Raw genomic sequence first — 19,220 nt, forward strand, 5'->3', positions numbered from 1 at the left:
CATTTTCCATGTTCTGGGAAGTTTTGAGAATTTACTAAGCACTATGAAAAATCCAAGAATTTTGTGTTCCGACAGGGGCATAAGTGGGCGGTTGAGTGGTTTTGGCGTTCCCCACCAGCCCTTCTAGCCATGATTAGTCATCAAACGATACTTGCTGGCTCGGTACACCCTCGCGATACACAAAAGATTCGATCGCAATTACGAATCAAATACCCCCAGGGCTAATAATAGACAAACTATCTCGTTGTGCCCATGAGAAAATAGAAGTAACTATCTGTTTCTTGACATATAATGATACTAAAGACGATGTTTAATTCTTTCCGCATGTGGGGCAGCTTAAAAACAACTCCGCCCGACCAACCGAATTTTTGGAATTTGGTCAACAACCACAGGTCCAATCGGCTTCGGAGTAATCTCAATCGATTCCTAAGACCTCATTCCAATATCAACAAGTAGGATGGGTATGCGGACGATGCGTGGCCCTCGATTGGCTCCCGTGATCAAAATGCGACCGAATACGGTGGCTACTTGATTGAGGAAATACGACAATTAATTCCAGATTACGACAAGCAAAGGCTGCTATAAAGTAGCAAAACATACCCAAAGAGCATGGGTTGTGCAAGAACGTTTGTTGGCTAGAAGTGTGTTCATTTCAATCGGAATCAGTTCTATTGGGAGTGTCGAGAAAGATCTACTTGCGAAATCTTCCCAGATAATATGACAGAGATCATGATGCGCCATGGCTTTTTCAAGGGCGTCATCCCAAACACGGAGCTTCATGATGCTGCTCGGGAAGGTGTACAATTATAAAAACCGGAAGACAGGGAAGCTGCCTTGAATGGCATTTTGAGAATACTTGAAGGCATCTTCGACGTTGCTTATTGTGGGATTATGGAGAAAAGGACTTCTAGCCCAGCTGGCCTGGAAGTCAACGAGACCTGCGAAGCCAAGCCCGAAATAGCGAGGTTCCTTATGGTCCTGGTTGTCGATCGATGCCCATCGTGCCACGATGATAAGAAAAACAGTCAAAGGCACATTTCTAGAGGTCACTTGCGCAAAACTCAAGTCGATAGAGAATACGGGATCTGACGAAAGTTCTCTTAGTCCCATTGCATCAGGCTTCATTAGACTGGGAGAGATGTTAACTCCTGTCACATGACAACATGAATACGGAGACCATACTGCCGTCGTGCTGGAAATTGAGGGGAAGAGGGACCTTTACTTGACGGCTACTGTGATGGTAATTCATTTGCCGCCGATTCATTTGGTTAGGTTTTGCAGATTGCCGCACGTAGTTTATCAGGAAAGTTCTTTGGTGATCGTCTCGTCTTGCAACGAACCCCGATGGAACTTTTAGACGCATTGGATCATTCGCATCCTTTGACGAAGGTACTCGGTATTTACTTGTCGAAAAAGCATCGGCAGGTGATGACAGAAGAGAAAAGTCTCGAGATCTCATTTTCGGAGTTGTCTGCCTGACCGCCCAGCCAAGTTCAACTGGCTCAAGAAAATGCAGAAAAAGACAACGAAGAGCGAAGCATCGTCATAATTTGAGCTGTGATACGGACAGGATTTTACATTCTATACTGCACACCGCTCTTGGAAAGTATGCTCTAGTCTGGAGTGCTGAGAGTAGTCCAGAGAGGGGCTTTCCAACATTTGAAGTTGAAACCATGATTCAAGCCGCTATGGTCGTGGTTGCACCAACACTACCGGGACGTCCCTTTCACCTAACTGTAAGCTCGACTTATCCAATGATTGATTCGAAGCAAGACACGTATCTCATATAATGCAGGCTCTCTGAAATTCGGACTGAGGAGTTTCCAAAGCGAGGTCAATAAGCGAGAAAGGGGGAACAAGCCGCGCAATACATGCCTGTATCGTCCTTCACCAGGCTCGCTTAAGCAAGCTCAGAAAGCTCGAAGATGATGGGAAATGTCTCACCAACTGATCAGAAACATGCCCGTCAAGCAAAGCACGGTCAAGGATATTATGTTTGGTGTGGCTGATAGCCCTGTAGCAACGATCCCGCAATACAGGTGCCACATCACGCTATCCCACACGAACCCCGACCGTCAACCTCCAACCTCTCGCTCCTCATCCTTTCAAACCACAACATTTCGCACAAATATCTTATCCGGTCCGGGAACTCCTCCCTTCAACATTTATCTCCACCTCTCGTTCACGACCTACGAACGCCTTTTACTGTTCGAATCAAGCCATGCCTGTGTCGGGACCAGAGCGGACTCGGAAACTTCAGCTTCCTCAACATTACGACTTATAATCCTCGCCTTACCATATGTGACAGTGCTCGAATTACCAGAATATCCCCTTCATATCCAACTTCGGAGTTGTATGGGCCAAAATGTTGAGAGGCCTTACCCGAACCCCAACGAGAGTCCCAGGACATCACACGTGTCTGCCAGATGACCCGATTGGCGTCGATAATACGAGTGGCTTTGGCTTTGACCCCGGAAGCAAAAACAAAGCAGAGAAAGACTTCAGGAATCAGTCATTCGCGACGCAGAATGCGCCTGGGCAGCCTTCTATGGAGGATTCGAGCCCCGAGTTGGAGCTTTCCGGTGGTGCATTACCGTGGCTCAGCGGTCCTTCGAGGCAGGCTTATGGGCAGGAGACACTATACTCAAGCTATCAACCAAGCACCCAAGACGCATTCTATAGTCAAAATGATGCTATGCTTCCCTCAAGTCATAGCTGGGATGACTCTGGAGAATATCCAGATCAGGCGTGTCTAACCTCACCACCTGTTCTTGATCCGACTTTCACAAACCCCTACCAAGAACAACAGATGGCACCACTACAAGAGTACACGCCGACGTCAACATCTAATACAGATTTTACGGACATCTCCCAAAATCATGACATATTCTCTTCCAACTCACCATCAGCGCCAACCTCTCCATCAGAGGAATGCGAGCCCACGCAAAGCTTTAACTCCATACCCATCACAACCTTACCATCCAACGAGCCAAACCCACAACCAACTCGCAAATTATCACGAGTCTCAAACACAGGAAGTGAAACCCGTGACGAAATATCTTGCTCAAATTGCTCCACGAACAACACCTCTCTATGGCGAAAAACCCATGACGGCTTCCCTGTGTGCAATGCCTGCGGACTCTTTATGAGGTTGCATGGAATACCGAGGCCACTGTCATTAAAGACGGATGTTGTCAAGAGACGGAAGCGGGAACGAGTTTCTGGTGCCAGTGCGACGGGAAAGTCGAGGCCGAGAACGCGTGTGTCCAGACATGAGGCAAAGGTGCTGCCGATTTCGGAGTACAAGAGCGGGTGAGACGTTGTTGGGCTAAGACACATCGGAGAAGTTTTTTGAGTGAGGTCGTTGGGAGAGAACATGGTATCTCATTGCTCTGAGCGGGATGGGTGGGCTCTGAGAACTACGCGTCACGTGTTTCTTACGATTCGAGGAGGTGGATGCATCGAGGAGCATGGCAGAGAAAGAGAACGGACGTTCATTTCACGATTATCTTTTGTCATTCATTCGTCTGGGTATTCCAATTAGATAGGTGGATAATGTGGGAAGCAAGGAAACGGGGCCATGTCGCGATGGCGACAGTTAAGCGAAGGAAAAGGGGGGCATAATCAATTTAGAATCAGTTAGGAAACGTTTCCAAAACATTTGGCAATAGCAGAGACGAAACTTTTCAAATTGAGCAAAACAAATAATTCCATTGTCGCATCAATTCTCCGTGTGTTTTGCACCATTTTCGAAGTGCTACAAGTGAATGGGTGGTGGTGTGGATAGGGGGTCCAATGTTGACTTCCAGGGTTTTGGTGTTCTGGTCGGATTTGCCATGACTCAGCCCGCACTCGGCGAAGTTGGAGTCCCTAACTTAATTGAGAAAAGTCCCGGGTCGATGGAAATGAAGTGGCGTGGGAGCTGGCCTGTTGGCCTGTTATGCACGGTGGTGGTTACTTTTGGGCGGGTTACTTCGCATCCTTCGAAATGTTCGTTTCCATCCCAACCTCCCGCTTTCTCCACAGCAACCAAAAACTATAAGTACCTCGGTCTCGTGCCTCCATTTCTCCTTCCTTTCTTTCAAAATTATCCCCACCAATTTTGATTTCAATTCGACGGCTACATGGATTGCAACGCCCCTGGAAGTAAGCGCGCTCTCGAATCCGACTCTGGCGAAGAAGTCGAAGGACCCGCACGAAAAAGACTAGATTCCAACACTACTGCCTCTAGTACTCTTCAAGCCTCACAATCATGGGGGACTTCTAGTCCGAATCCTGCAAATGAATTCGTTTGGGTTCTTGTACCACGATCCACGATTTGCGTTCCACGTATGGGTCTTCATTCATCGTCGATGCTTCATACAACCGTGAACCGGGAGACGACAACTGGGTCTGGTATGCAGCCAAAGTTTCCACTGAACTGATAATGTGCTGACTCTCGATTTCAAGGCCCAAGCAAGAATAACTCAAAGAATGAACCGCAGGCCCAGAAAGCGACGACGTCCCCCCGCAGTTGGGCCGCTTGCCAGACGGTTTTGAAGCAACAGTCTCAACACCGGATTTGGGTTGTCATCAGCACAACTCTACGCGGATCAAGGCCTATGAGTGAAGTGGAAGGGGTTTACTCGAGGATCGAACTTGCACAGCTCAAACGTCTGAAATTGGCGGAAGCAGACTTGCGGGCAGGAGTGCAGGTGGACTTCAACAACATCGAACTTCCTGCATCAAACAGACTTATCTTGCCCGATTTAAAGGAGAAAAGAATTGGATTGCAGACTCTCTACAGCAATAAGGTCCTTTCAGGATCCGTCCATACAGTCATGTCCACTCAGATTGTGGATGGAACTCCAATCGCCACGATCGAAGGCGTGTACGAGAACTTTGAAGACGCCCAGAATCGGCAAAATGAGATCAGAGATTGGTACATCGAGAACGTATCTAAGGAAGCCAAAACTTCTGGCTTCGAGATGTCACTTGACCACCGAGCTCACTACTATAGCATCCTAGGTCAGAACGACTTTTGCAACGCTGCATGGACAGGACCCAGAACCTGGCTTCCTCAAATGAGGAGTCAATACTACGATATTCCGCCAGGAGCAATGGTTTATGTTCGAACATTTGTCAATTCCATCGATGAAGCTGATGGGCTCTTGGCAGATCATCCCTTGCTACGAGCGGGTGTTCCCTTTCAAGGCAATCATATGCATTCAAGATTAGACCCAGGAAATCCTGGCCGTGTTCATGTTTCAGCCGTTGCCAGTGGGGTGGGGTCTTCGTTCTCTTACCCAGCATCCATGAAGAGGCAGAGCAAGAAGACGGTAAATTGCCGTGGGTGCGGGTGTGGAGAGTACAACTGTGATTCATGCTGGTGTCAGTGCAACGATGACAACTGCGATAGTCCTCATCCTGAAAACCAATCTGAGGGTGAAGAGGATGACGAAGAGGATGACGAGGAAGGAGAAGAGAGCGGAGATGAGGCTGGAGATGACGAATCAACCGCGGCAATTCGTATCTTGGGTGTTGATTGCCATGGCTGTGGATGCGGCAACCCAAGATGCGGTTCATGCTATTGAACCTTCTTCGCCCTCGAAAGTCTCGTCGAGAACTTCGATTGATCTAGCAGCAAAGGATAAATCCAAATTACCCGGCCGACAGGCAACGAACTTTTCCTCTCATGCCATGAATGCTGTACCTTTCATGGGGTTCTCTTGTTCCTGAATGGCAGTTCTAAAGAAGGGGCAGAGGGTCAGATTTGGAAGCTTATGAAAGGTGGCCGGTGATGCGTCGTGTGGATTCGGGTAATTAATATATTTTCGATGTGGATGAACTTTTTATACGCGAGGCGAGGATATAAATAGATGCGTGCGGCTGGGGAAAGGGGGGGCTTTGGATTTGGATGGGATATGTAAATGTTTGATGCTCTTGAATAATTGAATTACATAGTCCACAATTCGTTGGTAGAAGGTATTGTTGCCCATTCCATATCATTGCTTCACAGATTACTCCGCATCTGCCCCAAAGCTCCCGATCATGGCAACAGAAGCCAAGTTGCGAGCATCTTGGGGAAGTTTGGAGTCCCTAGTCCCGTCACAGGATCCCACCCACTAACCGCCGTGAACCCCGGGGTACCACATCCCTGGTTTCCCCCAGAAGTAATATCATTAAAGATCTGCGGATACTTATAAATCGTTGGGTTGATAAACCCTACCGAACTCTTCCCCACATTTAACCTCGCGGCATTGACAAGCGTCATGATACTCCCAAAGGTCGGGGAACTGGCACTTGTTCCGTAGACGTACTCGAATTCGCCGTCGATAGCTATCACGTAGTTGACGCCATTGGCTGAGACATCAGGGAGACCGCGGGATGTTTGGGAGGTATTGTACTGAGCGGAGGTATAGGGAGGCTTGTGTTGGGCGAAGTAAGTTTTGATTGCTGATTTCTGGTAGTCTGGGACTGCGACTATCAACGAATTAGCAACATATTTTTTTACGAGGAGAGAGACGGGAGCGAGCCGGGGGCATGAAACACCTCCCGGCAAGTGAGGTAAGGAGCTCGGGATACGGGGCAAAGAAATAGACTGCTTACAGACGTTGGAGAAACCGCCGCCTGAATAGATTACGCTTTCGGCTGCTTCTTCGGGTTGGGTCACAGAGGCACCGGGTTTGACTTGAGTCGCGCCGACGGAGGTGATGTCTTGGATGTGTTAGTACGTGTTGTTTCAATTGAAGGAGAGGGCAAGAGCTTACATGGACAGGTACCCGGAAAAGATGGGTTGAACATTCCCGAAGTGCCGTTATTGTAAACTCCAGTTATGGGGTCAATACACTGGCCACCATTCCCAGCGACCCCGTAGTCTCCTGACGAGTACAAGAAAGTCACTCCTTGAAGCCCGAGTTTCAAATACTCATTGCATTGACGCATCTCATAGAACGGCGTGAGATCTGCCTCGTTGTATGCGTATGATGTCGAGATGACTTTGGTCGCAGCAAATCCACCGCAATTCTCAGGTCCCTTGTATACTCCATAGCCAGTGCCGTACGGATCTGGGTAGACACCGTCCTGAGTTGGGTCGTCGCCGCCATCGTACGTACAGTAGCTTCCATCGATTGCATCGAGGAAGTTGTTGAACGACGCTCCTTCAAGGAGATCGCCGACTTGATATAAGGTGACCTTTTGAGGGTAGACGAGAGTCATGCCATATTCTAGGTCAAGATCCTGCGAATTATTAGTATACGTCAGAGAGTAGAACATGAGAGACTCACAGATTCTCCGTTGTAATTAAAGGATTCGACCTCAGTTTGAAGAAGCCCGCCATCGATAGAATCAAAGATTGGTCGTTGTCCCACCTGAGATGGAGAGAAGTTCCTGAAAAACATGTCCAAATCGCCCGGGAGGTATGCTTGCGGGGTATATTCCACAATTCCGTACGAGTCCGAGGGTTGCCAGTTAGCTAGATTGCTTGCAGAAAATAATTGTACACAGTCCACGCAAAACATTGGGGCGGCAGAGAAGACAGGATGAAGGGTCAGGCTTACTCTTAGAACTCAGAGGGAAGTTGGGAGGGAATTCGTACAATGCACGAAGACAATCCGGAACAATGGACACATCGCAATTCTCCAATTCATTAATGAGGTTCGAGATCTTGCCACCGCTCTTAGGAAGAGACTTGTCGCCGGGAGATCCGATAGAATGTCCGATTCCTGGTACCACATTATGACCTGTGGTAGATGTCTGGCGTTTTGCGATGGTGATTTCGTCCTCGCTCAATGTACGGCGCTTCTTGGGATTTTCAACTTTGGCATCGAAATGTACTGTTGGAGTAATGAAGTCAATGTGTTTCTTGATATCTTCAGGCAGGCTGTACTCTTCGCAGGCAACGTGAGGCTGGCCAGTACTCTCATGCGTGTACTCAAAGTACTGAGTGCTTAATAGACCCTCTGCTTCGGAGACTGTTGCATCAAAATGCAGCCAACTCAGACTCTGGGATTGCTTGACACGCTCTGCCGAAATCCCGTGTTCGGCAAGCCAATCGAGGACAGATGAGTAGCTCTCCTGGCTTGGGGCAAACGCCTCTGCCACCTGCTTCGCAGACCACTAGGCATTCCGCAGTCAGCATTGGTTTGCCAGTAAATATAAATGTATCCCCCCTGCGTAGACTCCCAGAAAGGAGATCTATCAAATGTCTCATATCTCGCAGGACATCTGAATCGGAGAGATAAAAAGGAGGCTATGCATACATGTTTGCCGTAATTAGGAGACTCTGGATGAGAGACGTCCATGAGGAATTCGTCGGCTCGATCCAAGTTGCTTTGGGTGAGCGCAATTCGCATTGGCAAATGTGAATCGCCATGTATCTTTGCACTTCTCTTCCACTGGGCTGGCATTCTCTCTCGGCGCTCATGGACGACCTGGCGCTTTGAGTTGGCTGTTGGAGCAGCAATTGCCGCAGTCAAAAGACTACAGACAGCAATGAGAGAAAAATGCATGATTGGACGCTTGAAAGGGCGGTCTGCTCTGCTTTCTTGGGGAGAGGGGGACTACCCACTTATAGGATTATAATAGTTCAGATAATAGCTCATTCTCACCGCAGCAGACATGGGCTTCTGGTGATATCTCCGCTATCAGAGAAGGCTACGGCTACGGACGGCGTGCGCAAGGCTAGAAATGCAGTGTGGGCTATTGATCGTGACATCCATGATCCATCCAGGGTCCTGTCCACTCCGAGAGATGTTTATTCGGGAGGCTCCATTGAAAGCAGTTAGACGAAGCGCATACCCCGCGCAGGGGGCCGTGCTCCTCCAATGAAGTTGGTGTTCCTGGTTGTCGATCTATCTGGCATCAACGGAGGAAGAAAGCTTGGTGCTAGCAACCTGCCAATTGCGGCCTAGCCGGCCAAGTAAGGCGGATTGAGCTGGCCATAGCGTACATAGTCTCCTGCATATGCTTGTCATGCGCAAGAGGTGCAAGTGGACGAAACATGCATCAATCCCACAGCTCAGAGACCTTCAAGCAGCATTGTCAAGAATGTGTCCGAAAACAGAAGTTCGATGCTGACTTCAGACCGCTTGGTCCTCGTGATCGTCACTTTGGTTTCCCAGGTTGATCATGTCAAAGTGAGCACAATTTTCCATCCCAATCTCGACACACTTGTAGAAAGATGGGTATGCCGGTATGCAGGCAGAGTTGTCGAAATATCGGTTGCACTTCCTAGCGAGCGAGGCAAGCCTCAAGCCTCTGGCGCTCCGCCCCTGTTGACCATCTTGCTTGGCCAAAGCCGGCAGTCAGCGATGTTGGCAGACATCGAGCCTTGAGGCGGAGTGTAGATCCGCGATTGGAGGAAACCAGGATCAGGATCCTGCTGAAAACGGAACAGTGTAGGAAGTAAATGGTGAAGGAAATCTAGCCACTATTCAGTGATGCCTGAGAATTGATATGCTGTACGGATCGTATGGACATCAAGGAGAGGCTCAATCGACGTATTATCGGACTTGAACAGAAACTGTGATCGGCTTTGGACACAAAAATGTTGCCCGTATCATTTTTGCAGAGTCGGGACTCCGAACGCTCTGGATATCTAGCGCGATTAGATGAAAGTGAAGGAAGGAAGTGTGGGGTCGCCTAAAAATTGGGGTCGTGGCTTTTTCGCTGAGATTAGAGTTAGGCGTCAAATCACGTGACCTAAAGCTATATCTCAGCCTCGTAGCCTCCATCTTCAACCTTTCCTACAATCGCGATGTCGAAGAGAAGGTGCGCACAAAATTTCCCCAACCATTCCAAACCCTCCCCAGTTGATATATTAACAAATCCAGGACATCACAACCACACGAGCCGCGAGCCGAAATGAGCTTCTTCAGTCGCCGCCCAACAGGCCCCTCCGCCTCGTCTTTGATCTCCTTCTACGAAGGCACAGGCCGTGATCACCGAGGAAGAAGGTTGTCCCAGATTCTGCAGTGGAGTGCCGACAGACTCGAGTCATCTCACGACTACATCCAGACTCTGTTCCCTCTGCCAGAGGAATCGGGAGTCAACTGGGACGCGCCAATCATCGACCGCCAAGTCTTCGAAGCCTTTCGTTCTCGTATGGAGCTAAGAGGACGATTGCGAGATTCTTTCCAGAAGATACTTTGGTTCTACGGGTTCAAGTTAAGCTACGAGAATGGAGAGGTCAAGGTAGGCAGATCACCTCTTGGCTTCGATAATTGGAACTGATTGCAAGCAGGTCGGCAAAGGAGACAATTATGATGAGCATTCCGAGAATTGGGACACCAGATTCGATCACAACCACCTCCGAATTACCAGAATCATCCGCTGCCTCCGTGTGCTCGGTTTTGAAGATGAAGCAAAGGCGTTTCACAAGACTCTCGAAGCAACGACGATGAAAGTCAGTTATCGATCACGTGAATTCTGGCGAAGAGCTGCGGAGAGGGCTCTGAACTTGCGTCCGGATCTGGATATATATGATGAAGATGATACGACCATTGGACCAGATTTCTTGCGCGAGTTTGAGATTGCGAGGCAGGCAAAATTGGCGGCAGCAGGCAAGCGAACGGATCCACAAGATGGAGCTGGATCGCAAGTTGTCGATGAACGGGAAGGGGAGAAGGAGGAGAAGAAAGGATTGTTCGACGATTCCGAGGATGAAGAAGCTCCTAATGAGCGTGAGCAATCGGGATTGCAAGCTGCCGATGAACGCCATGAGGTGCAGGAGTGGAAAGGGTTTGCAGATGACGAAAATACTTCTGGCAAGCCAGATCAATCCGGACTGGAGAACTTGAAGGACAATGAGGCTGTAGAGGAGGTGAAGAAAGATTTAAGGAGAACGGACAATACTGCCACTGCTCCAAATTAGTCGGTTCTGGAGAGTATGCAGGGCATTAAAGGCAATAAGATCACCAACAACATGAAGGACGAGGATTTGACATCCTGGAGAGGGCATAGGGCGCACAACCAAGCGGATCCTGACTTGGGCGTGGGCATTGACACCACGCGGAGATACTTTATTCGGGAACGATACCCATGGCTGCTTCGCTTACAGAGACTAAATAGAATTTGCACTTCTTCTCCCGCCCTCCGCAAACGGTGTCGGAGAGTTTTATTCTGCTGTCCTTACATCTCTTTATTTACTGATATTCTAGATTTCAGCGTTCAATTCAACGCTTTTCTTAGAATGAGAAAAGGGTACGTCGCTGCGAACTGCGTCTAAAGCCTACGCTAATATGCCTTATTGCTGTCACTTATTGATGCTTTCACACTGTTCTGTACCCCCCGAATTTCCTGGACCCCTAAGGTATTCCTCGAAGCGAAGCCCACGTGACTTATGTTTCAATCAAATGGTCTCGTTTTTGCTTTCCTTTTTTTGCCTTATGCACTCCTATGATAAGTGCATCACAGTGTGGCCATATCTTTTTGTGATCTTTTCAACTTGGATACTGGTATCTATGTATTATTCTCTGTTAGAAGCATAAATTACTGATAACGTATGCCCATATGTCAACGCCATACAATTAGCATAACAAGTCGCCGTCCCGCTCCAGTGGGGAGGGAAGCCCGATGCCAATAATTCAAGCTCAAGAAACGGAGCTACAATTGGCCTTGGTGCGGCTCTTGGAGTGGCAGTCATTGCATTGCCAGTCGTGAGCTTGTTCCTATGAAGGGGGGCGAGAAAGGGATCAAAGCCCATCGCCGAGCTTGACCATCATTCTCAGGGTCATTACCTGATCCAATGCTTGGCTATCCTGCTCAATTACAGAGCCCTGGGTTCCGGCATGAGGTTTCAGCGGAGGTCTCGGAGATAAGACCTGTCGAGATGGATGGAAGAGTTGACTATCGAAACTGACCAGAGATGGAAGAGATGGATGGTGAAGATTGGAAAGATGGGAGCCAGTCCGAAGAAACGCGGCACGTTAATTTTATATTCTTTGTCAGTAAGACCAATTGTATTGGCCTCAAAGCTACCACCACTCATCCACGTCTCCAACTGTCCCCAGACTCTCATTCCTTCAGGATAACCCTCGATGAGGTGGCATGCATCTTGAATGCGATGGGTGGGTCGAGAAATCTTGCTAACGTGGAGAAGACCGGATGGGGCAAATATCCAAACTTTGAAATGTGATCCAGGACGGAGAGAAATGTGGTGTCAAGGGCTCCCCGGGAACTGGTGTTGTGGGGTGCCATTGAATTAGAAAGTACTCATTGTGTTTTCAGATAATACAATTTGTCACCGAAAGTTTTCGAAATGCACAGTCAAAATTGCTTCTTATCTCCATTACATCCCCATATCCCTCTTGCATCAAGTATCCCTCCATTCACTTCCATCACTTGCCTGTATCTCCACCCAGTCGATCACTGCAATAGCCCCATGCCTCACGCCCCCCAACCCGGAAGTCTAGATCTCCACGCCTGGTCCTCCATCATTCATGGCATCTGCAAATAATTAGCATCTATCTCATCTTTCGGATAGTGTATCCCAACTCACTTTGCTCGGTGCTATGTTCACGACGTCTCTTCAACGCAGTGATAGCCAAGATTGCGCCAGGAAACCCTAACATTACAGCCAAAAGCCCAAACACAAGTCCATAGATAGTGGCAGCGTTCCATTGTTCTTGTGGGTTGGCAGATGCTAGGAGGGGAGTTGAGGACGCCATGAGATTTTTGGTGGCGGCGATGGGCAGTGTTTGATTGAGTAGCGAGGCTGGCATTTCAATGCAATGCAGGAATACAGAACTTTGCAGAAGTAGTGCCGATAGCAGAAAAGGAGGATGTGTAAGCTGAGGCTTGTTTTCAAGGAATAGAAAGAAGATGCGTGTAGGTTTCGACAAGCAAAAAAGTTGGGAGAAGAGAGGAAGAAACTAGAGAACAGAGAGGAAGAGGCCATTATATCTTGCTTCGAGGCACGGATTCGTCGGTCAAGGCTAACTACCAGCACAAGATATCGAGATTTAATTGATACTCAATCGTTAGTATCTTTCATAACTGCCCCTGGCACAGCCCAAACCTGACTCAGCGGTGTTGTATGCTTGGGATTGGAGCAGCCTATGTTTGGCTCTCCCAGATTTCGGCACAGAACAGCTTGCTGCTTGCTGCCTCACCTGCCGAGTCGGAAACGATAAAGTATCAATTGTTTGGGGAACCTTCGAAAGAATACGACTTCGTACAGGGATATGTCGTCACAGGCCGTTGACTCTCGCGCCTCGACAATCCCCCTTGCTTCCCAAAGTGCGAAACACAGGAGGTTGGTTGGGCAGCCCGGCTACTTGGGGATATTGATAAAATGTCGATTTAGTATCAATTTAGTATCAATTTATGAGTGGCTCGCTTCAGCCCGACAACTAGGCGGATCTCGACTTGCCCTATAAATATTGTATCAATTCCCGCCTTCTTGCCCTCCAACATGGCATATCTCTGACTTTGAAATTTCTGTATTTCACCGAGGCTACAATCAGTTCGGCGATTTCTGCGGGAGACTGCGAGGCTGTTGCAAGGATGCCTTGTGGCAATCATGATCATGAACACCCTCTTTGGCCACAGCAAGGAACGCACCAGTTTGTTATCGAAGCTTGCGAGAACCATTGTGGATGGTGCAACTATCGAACGAAAAGTGCGAACAATCTTCGAGTAGTGAGTCATTTCCCTCCCTGGAGACCATTCATTCATACGCCTTTGATCCATCGACTCACAACCCGCTAGCATGCTAACCGTCACGTGAAAAATGAAACGACGCTCAGGGGAATTACCATAGTGAGAGGGAAAGCGGGGAGGAAGAGGGTGTAAGTTTTCTCCTTCCCATACAGTCCATCAGATCCTGACGATAGATTCCAGGCAGATGGCCAGACGACGATTCCCTGCATCAGGAGCTCCCAATGACAACCTCAGTCGGTCGACATCCGTTAGGCGTTCAGACGAAGGGATGAATCCTGACGAGTCAGACGGAGGCGGCTTCGATCCAAGCCCAGTTTTCCTCCCAGGCCGCTCTGAAAGTCCAGCTCCATCCCATCCTGCTCCCTTGGAATTGATGCCGGAAAGCCGAAATCCCCCCTGGACACTTAATCCACAAGCTAGAAATTTCGGAAGTCCAGAGTCCAGTGCGAAAGAGCTCATTATCTATCATGTTTTGAGACCCCTGGTCAATACACAGTCCTTGCGAGACTTCCATCAACTTGTACGAGATTGTACGAGAAGAATGGAGACGAAAGAGTTCATTTGTCTCCGTGATCTTGAGAGAACTTTGATTTTAGAGTCATGGAATGTCAGTATTCTCTTGCCCAATATTATCCAAAGATTCGCTGACTAGATCTCCTGAAACGAGATCACCGCTAGTGTGAACTCACGACCCGAATTCTTGCACACGATGATCCATTGTGTCAAGGCGACAGTGCCACTTTTGAGCGAAGACGCACTGGTCCGTCAAGGCGATCGACCCTATGATGAGAGATATTTCACCATCTACAAGGAGGTGACGAACGCATGGGCCATAGGAACTGCAGGAGAAACTGTCGATCTCTCAATCGCAAACAAATACTAGCAACGTACGTGAGATCGCATTTTCCTACTGCAGGACAGTCTAGACTAACCATAAGTTCAAATAGAGCGCAGCATCCAGTACTGTTAGGGAAGAGTTTTGCATAGCTGAATTCTCCCTTATAGCGAGATTTATCGATCATCAAATATATCTCCACGGAATTAAACGCGGAAAATCATGTGGCTGCTGTCCTTTGCGGTTTCAACTTTGGTAAAGGCTCAAGCACTGTTACGAATACCTCGAACTCAGTGGCATCGAATCAGATACAAGAACAGCTACTGAGACCTAAGAGTAATGGTATCACAGCATCCAGATCAATTTCATCCGAGCAGCAGATACATGAGACATTTGGGCAAAAAGACATGATTACCATTGATCGAGGTTCTAGTGTAGGACGAGCACCAAGACACGGAGTTGATGCAGCGTAGCCCATATCCATGCAGAATCCATCTGTCCCGGATAGCATTGGTATACTAGCTTCAGACATAATTTCCCCAACGTTGCCTCAGGGACGGTGCTTTGAAAGTACCAAGCGATCCTCAGCATGGTAATCCTCCTTACTTCCTCGTTTCTTCATTGATACCTAAATCATTTGGGCAGGTTCTTCAGCAATATATACAATAACACAGGGCATACATGTCGACCGGCCGAAGCTGCACGCCTATTTGAACGCACTCTTGAAACTATACAGCGGCAGCAGCAGCAGCACGCTTCAGATACAAAGCCATTGAAAGCCCGAATTCACCACTCGGCGACTCACAACGGACTGTGTTCACGAGGACTTGGAGAGAAGGAAAAAGCAACACCGCTGAGAACGCATCAATCCAACACAACTAAGGCAGTGGATAGGATGAATGGGAGGCACTTCAGGCAAAAGTTTTGTGGTTCCATTCAGCCCTGTAACTGGGGCATGCACTCCAGTGAAAGCTGCTTTAGGGGTAAAAGCAAACAAACACTTCACAACCCAATGTTCTATTTCAAAGAAGACGAGCCTCCTTGAAAGTCAACTGAAGTATACAAAGTTAAGGGGGAGAAAGGCGAAGTTTTTAAGCAACCACTTCCAATTTGTACCTCACGCGAATTCCGGGATTTTTCAACACTGTGCTACTTCCTTGTGCCTCTTTATTGGACACAAAACGGCCGAAGGGATGTGCGCCCCCTGTACGGCACAAACTAACACGCCGCAGCAATTCTCGTACACTGTGCCGCGTGGGGGTTTTCAGCGGCAAACAAGAGATTTCTATCTTCTCATCTCTCGTTGAAGTTTGAGCACCAGATGTGGAAAAAAGGACATAATCATATCTTCCGGTCCGCATTCCCCCTTCCCCTTTGATTTGCCCCGCGATACCAAATCAAACTCGCATGTCCCCGAGGCTGGCGCCTCTCCCGTATAACATTCAGAGTAAGGGTTGGCACTGCAGGCTTGGCTTCCAAATTGAGGAGACGATGATGAAGTCAGGTCTTCTCTTCTTGGCTGGCGTGCTTGGTTTCGTCCAGCATGGGAGGGATGATAAGGGCGAGCAAGAACAAAAAGTTCTAAGTCGTAAGGGTTGCCGTTCAACCGAGTGAAAAAGGACGGGCCGTTGTACTCTAACGACAGTCAATGACAATGACCAAAGCTCTTCTTTCTTGTCTTTCTTGTCTTTGAAGATGCGGGTATAACCTTCCTCTGTATACTTATTGTCTTTTTTGATTTTAGGTAAGGGAAAGCGAGTCTCCCTGATTAGCCCCAATATAAACCATCGAGAGATAGGCTTACGTACTGTTTGACCATTGCCCTTCTCCCCGCCTGCTAGGTGGCAGACCCATTATACAATGAAAAGGCTAAAGTTATTACTTAGAGAGAGGGATAGAGAGAGAGAGAGAGGCAGGACGAATCATTGTGTGGGAAATCAATAACATTGTTCTAGTAAGAAAGGAGATGGGGATGCCACATGAACTAACGTTGAATCTGGTGTGATCAGAAGCTGCAAATCAATGAAGGTCTCTCGGTCTGCAGGACCGAGGAGCGATTAGTCGGCGGATTCACTAGAAACAAACATCGATGAGCCGTAGCCAATCCAGCTTTGCCTCAGCCGTGGCATCCCACCAAAATCTAATGCAGAGAAAGAGGTGCCGTGAATCACCCAGCATGAGAATCTTGCGGACTTCCAATCGGTAACAGGATAGCGAAGATAAAAATGGTACCCATGAGGAGGACGAAAAACGTCACCAACACAAGGAACTGCCAAGTCTTGAGATTGTGTATGAAGGTCTCGAGTCTTTCTGCCGTCCGCAGCTGCATTGCAATCCCTGGGGGCAGAGACAGTTATGGTGATCTCGCCCGCCATCTCGACATCGTTCTCGTGGACCTTGGTGGTTTCTGCCATATTGACGGAATGTAGGTTGTTGGTATGGAAGAGTTGGTTTCGTTTGTAGGTTTTGAGTTGCGTGCGGTGTAGGGTGTCGCGAGTCGATGAGGATCAAGTTTTTAAACAAATAGGAGAATTCTATTCCGATTCGTTATTTTGTTGTTATTTAATTGAACAGAAAGGAGACAGGAGCTTGCACTTTCTCGTATCAATGGCCATTGCTGGCGCTCGTTCTTTCTTGGTGTTGAGGATAGAGGCGAGCCAGGCTTCGTTCTTTTCTTTCAGCTCTTTGTCCATGATTGGAATCCAGAGAGGTGAGCAAATCTCTTTTGTCGGAGGCGTATCAACAAGGTATCGAGTTAGTTCGATGAAAAGACGAGAGGGAAGCGTTGTGTAAGGTCGAGTTTAGGCGCGGGAAGTGAATGGGCCTTTAAAACGGATGAGCTCGATGCAAGAAAAACTCGATGGCAGTCTTCTCGAGATACCGAGAGAAGACCACTGATTTCGCAGCGGCACAAGCCCCAAGAACAGTAAAGACTTTACTTGTGCAGATATAGATCAAAACCAATACAAATGGAGAACGCCGCCATTCTCCCTGAGAGCTTTCGATAGTTGCAAAAGGAGAGTTCATGGCGCCGCAGAATTCCCCCTTTTGATCTCACGTGACTAAACAGTCACGTGCAGCCAAGAACTGCTGAGCCTTGGAGCCAAGTGCACCGCCTCCCAACGGCCCGTACTTGATGTCAAAAGCCTTCCATGTGATGCCTTGCGTTCAATGATGACATTTCGGATTGGCTTACCCGATCCTTGCTTCTCCAGAGAGCGAACTATGATCAAGCACGTTCGAGACACTAATCGTGCGTCAGGACTTGCACTAAAGCCCCTGCGTCCCTGCGGGTTTAGTGCGTATCACTAATATGGTCGAAAATCAGTAATATGGTCGTTTTTTTGGAACACTAACTTTTAGAATTTTAATGCAAATCGCAGAAAAATATTTTACAGTTTATATGGCGTTCATACTATAATTAATAAATCAAATTCTCTTACTTTCATATCGCATATACATATAGTAAAAAATGGTGGAAATATTACATACTTCAGGTCATCGGCGACCCCCCCAAAATGCCACTAACTTAGAAATCAATTAATTACATAACAACCACGTCCTATTTCGTATATCCAATAATTGTCTCCTCCCCATTAGCATCCAATCTAACTATATTACCAAAACCATTATCATAAAATGAAGGGGGATTGGGTGGTGGCCTCACAAAACCAAGCTCTCTAGCTAGCATTTCCACCCGCATATCACCAAACTCACCAACCCACTCCTCTTCGTATCCAGGGGAAGCTAGCCTAAAATCCATCTTATTCGCATGAAAAAGCTCTGTCTTACGATCAATTTGCCTCTGTTCCTCCCATTTTGCCGTTAATTTTTGGTAGTGAGCCTTGAGACCAGTATCACCATAATCGACAAATGGTGGTTCATCTCCATAGCCAAAGGGCTCCCCTAAATCGTACGGAGCTGTTTCCCCACGAGCACGTCTCCGGCGTGGAAGCTTACTAGTAATATGCTTCGTAATATATGCATTAGTTTCCCTAATTCGTCGATTTAGGTAGGCGTTATTGTCCATCTCTTCAGCGGTAAAAAGGGACTCTCTGCGATGTGCGATTTGACGAACTGCCGAACCCTTGGAAATGACCCCATGTTTTTGCACATGCTTCCTGCCCTCATCTAGCTTATTTCGTTGTTCCTGGAGTACTGCCTTCTCTCTTGCAAGCTCTCTTTCCATAATTAAGCTTGCCCTAAGTAACTTAGGCTCAGCTACTTGTTGGTATGCCCTCCAAGATCTCCAAAAACTCGGTGTGAGAGCGTACTCCTTCTCGTCCCTTCCAAGGATAAAATGGTCGTCTAAACGTTGACATATATAGGTATTGTATGCCGCACGATTCGCAGATGTAGGGGGGTTTTGGAAGGGTTTCGACATTGGAGGGGTTCGTGGAGGTGGAATCTCGGTTTGCTTGTCTATTGCAAAATTAGCCTATATTACCATATAAATCTGTAGCCAATTAACAAACCTTCTTTTGGTACGAATTGAGCTAGCTTGTCATATGCATACCGTATCGTTTCTCGCCCTAAAAGGCCCGCTTTACTAAAGGCACTGAGAATCGTCCTGCGCTTGAACGTCCTTCCCCGTATCGACTGGTATGCCGCTAGAAAATCAAGCTTGGTATAAACGACATTACCATACTGGATTTTATCGTGAATACTGACTTGATGCCAGTGCTTAAGGGGTTGAAAGAGGCCAATATCGAGTGGTTGGAGGAGGTGTATGCTATGTGGTGGC

General features: G+C 47.9%; 6 protein-coding genes across 6 annotated transcripts; 4 read left to right on the forward strand and 2 right to left on the reverse strand.

Moving 5' to 3' along the window:
• The first annotated feature begins 1,982 nt into the window (after nt 1–1,982).
• On the forward strand, nt 1,983–3,696 carry K444DRAFT_618866 (uncharacterized protein). The gene has a single exon (XM_024881413.1). It carries the CDS (start codon nt 2,366–2,368, stop codon nt 3,314–3,316), a length of 951 nt encoding a protein of 316 aa, XP_024730586.1. The 5' UTR covers nt 1,983–2,365; the 3' UTR covers nt 3,317–3,696.
• Nucleotides 3,697–5,248: 1,552 nt separating this feature from the next.
• On the forward strand, nt 5,249–5,896 carry K444DRAFT_618867 (uncharacterized protein). The gene has a single exon (XM_024881414.1). The coding sequence runs from the start codon at nt 5,295–5,297 to the stop codon at nt 5,571–5,573; it is 279 nt and encodes a 92-aa protein (XP_024730587.1). The 5' UTR covers nt 5,249–5,294; the 3' UTR covers nt 5,574–5,896.
• K444DRAFT_599064 (uncharacterized protein) lies at nt 5,888–8,489 on the reverse strand (the record flags this gene model as incomplete). Its single annotated transcript, XM_024878553.1, has 6 exons — nt 5,888–6,462; nt 6,589–6,696; nt 6,750–7,218; nt 7,266–7,435; nt 7,539–8,097; nt 8,241–8,489. The coding sequence occupies 6 exons, from the start codon at nt 8,487–8,489 to the stop codon at nt 6,029–6,031; spliced, it is 1,989 nt and encodes a 662-aa protein (XP_024730588.1). The 3' UTR covers nt 5,888–6,028.
• Nucleotides 8,490–9,812: 1,323 nt separating this feature from the next.
• On the forward strand, nt 9,813–11,109 carry K444DRAFT_618871 (uncharacterized protein). Its single transcript, XM_024881415.1, has 2 exons — nt 9,813–10,173; nt 10,223–11,109. The coding sequence occupies exons 1-2, from the start codon at nt 9,844–9,846 to the stop codon at nt 10,850–10,852; spliced, it is 960 nt and encodes a 319-aa protein (XP_024730589.1). The 5' UTR covers nt 9,813–9,843; the 3' UTR covers nt 10,853–11,109.
• Nucleotides 11,110–13,402: 2,293 nt separating this feature from the next.
• On the forward strand, nt 13,403–14,771 carry K444DRAFT_143738 (uncharacterized protein). Its single transcript, XM_024870548.1, has 5 exons — nt 13,403–13,620; nt 13,690–13,769; nt 13,826–14,248; nt 14,309–14,528; nt 14,589–14,771. Exons 3-4 carry the CDS (start codon nt 13,826–13,828, stop codon nt 14,522–14,524), a joined length of 639 nt encoding a protein of 212 aa, XP_024730590.1. The 5' UTR covers nt 13,403–13,620; nt 13,690–13,769; the 3' UTR covers nt 14,525–14,528; nt 14,589–14,771.
• A 1,762-nt stretch (nt 14,772–16,533) lies between these two features.
• On the reverse strand, nt 16,534–16,890 carry K444DRAFT_635142 (uncharacterized protein; the record flags this gene model as incomplete). The annotated part of the gene is made up of 1 exon (XM_024883827.1): nt 16,534–16,890. One exon carries the CDS (start codon nt 16,888–16,890, stop codon nt 16,534–16,536), a length of 357 nt encoding a protein of 118 aa, XP_024730591.1.
• Between the last annotated feature and the right edge of the window lie 2,330 nt (nt 16,891–19,220).

This window comes from Hyaloscypha bicolor (assembly GCF_002865645.1).
Source record: "Hyaloscypha bicolor E unplaced genomic scaffold K444scaffold_141, whole genome shotgun sequence".
NCBI lineage: Eukaryota > Fungi > Ascomycota > Leotiomycetes > Helotiales > Hyaloscyphaceae > Hyaloscypha > Hyaloscypha bicolor.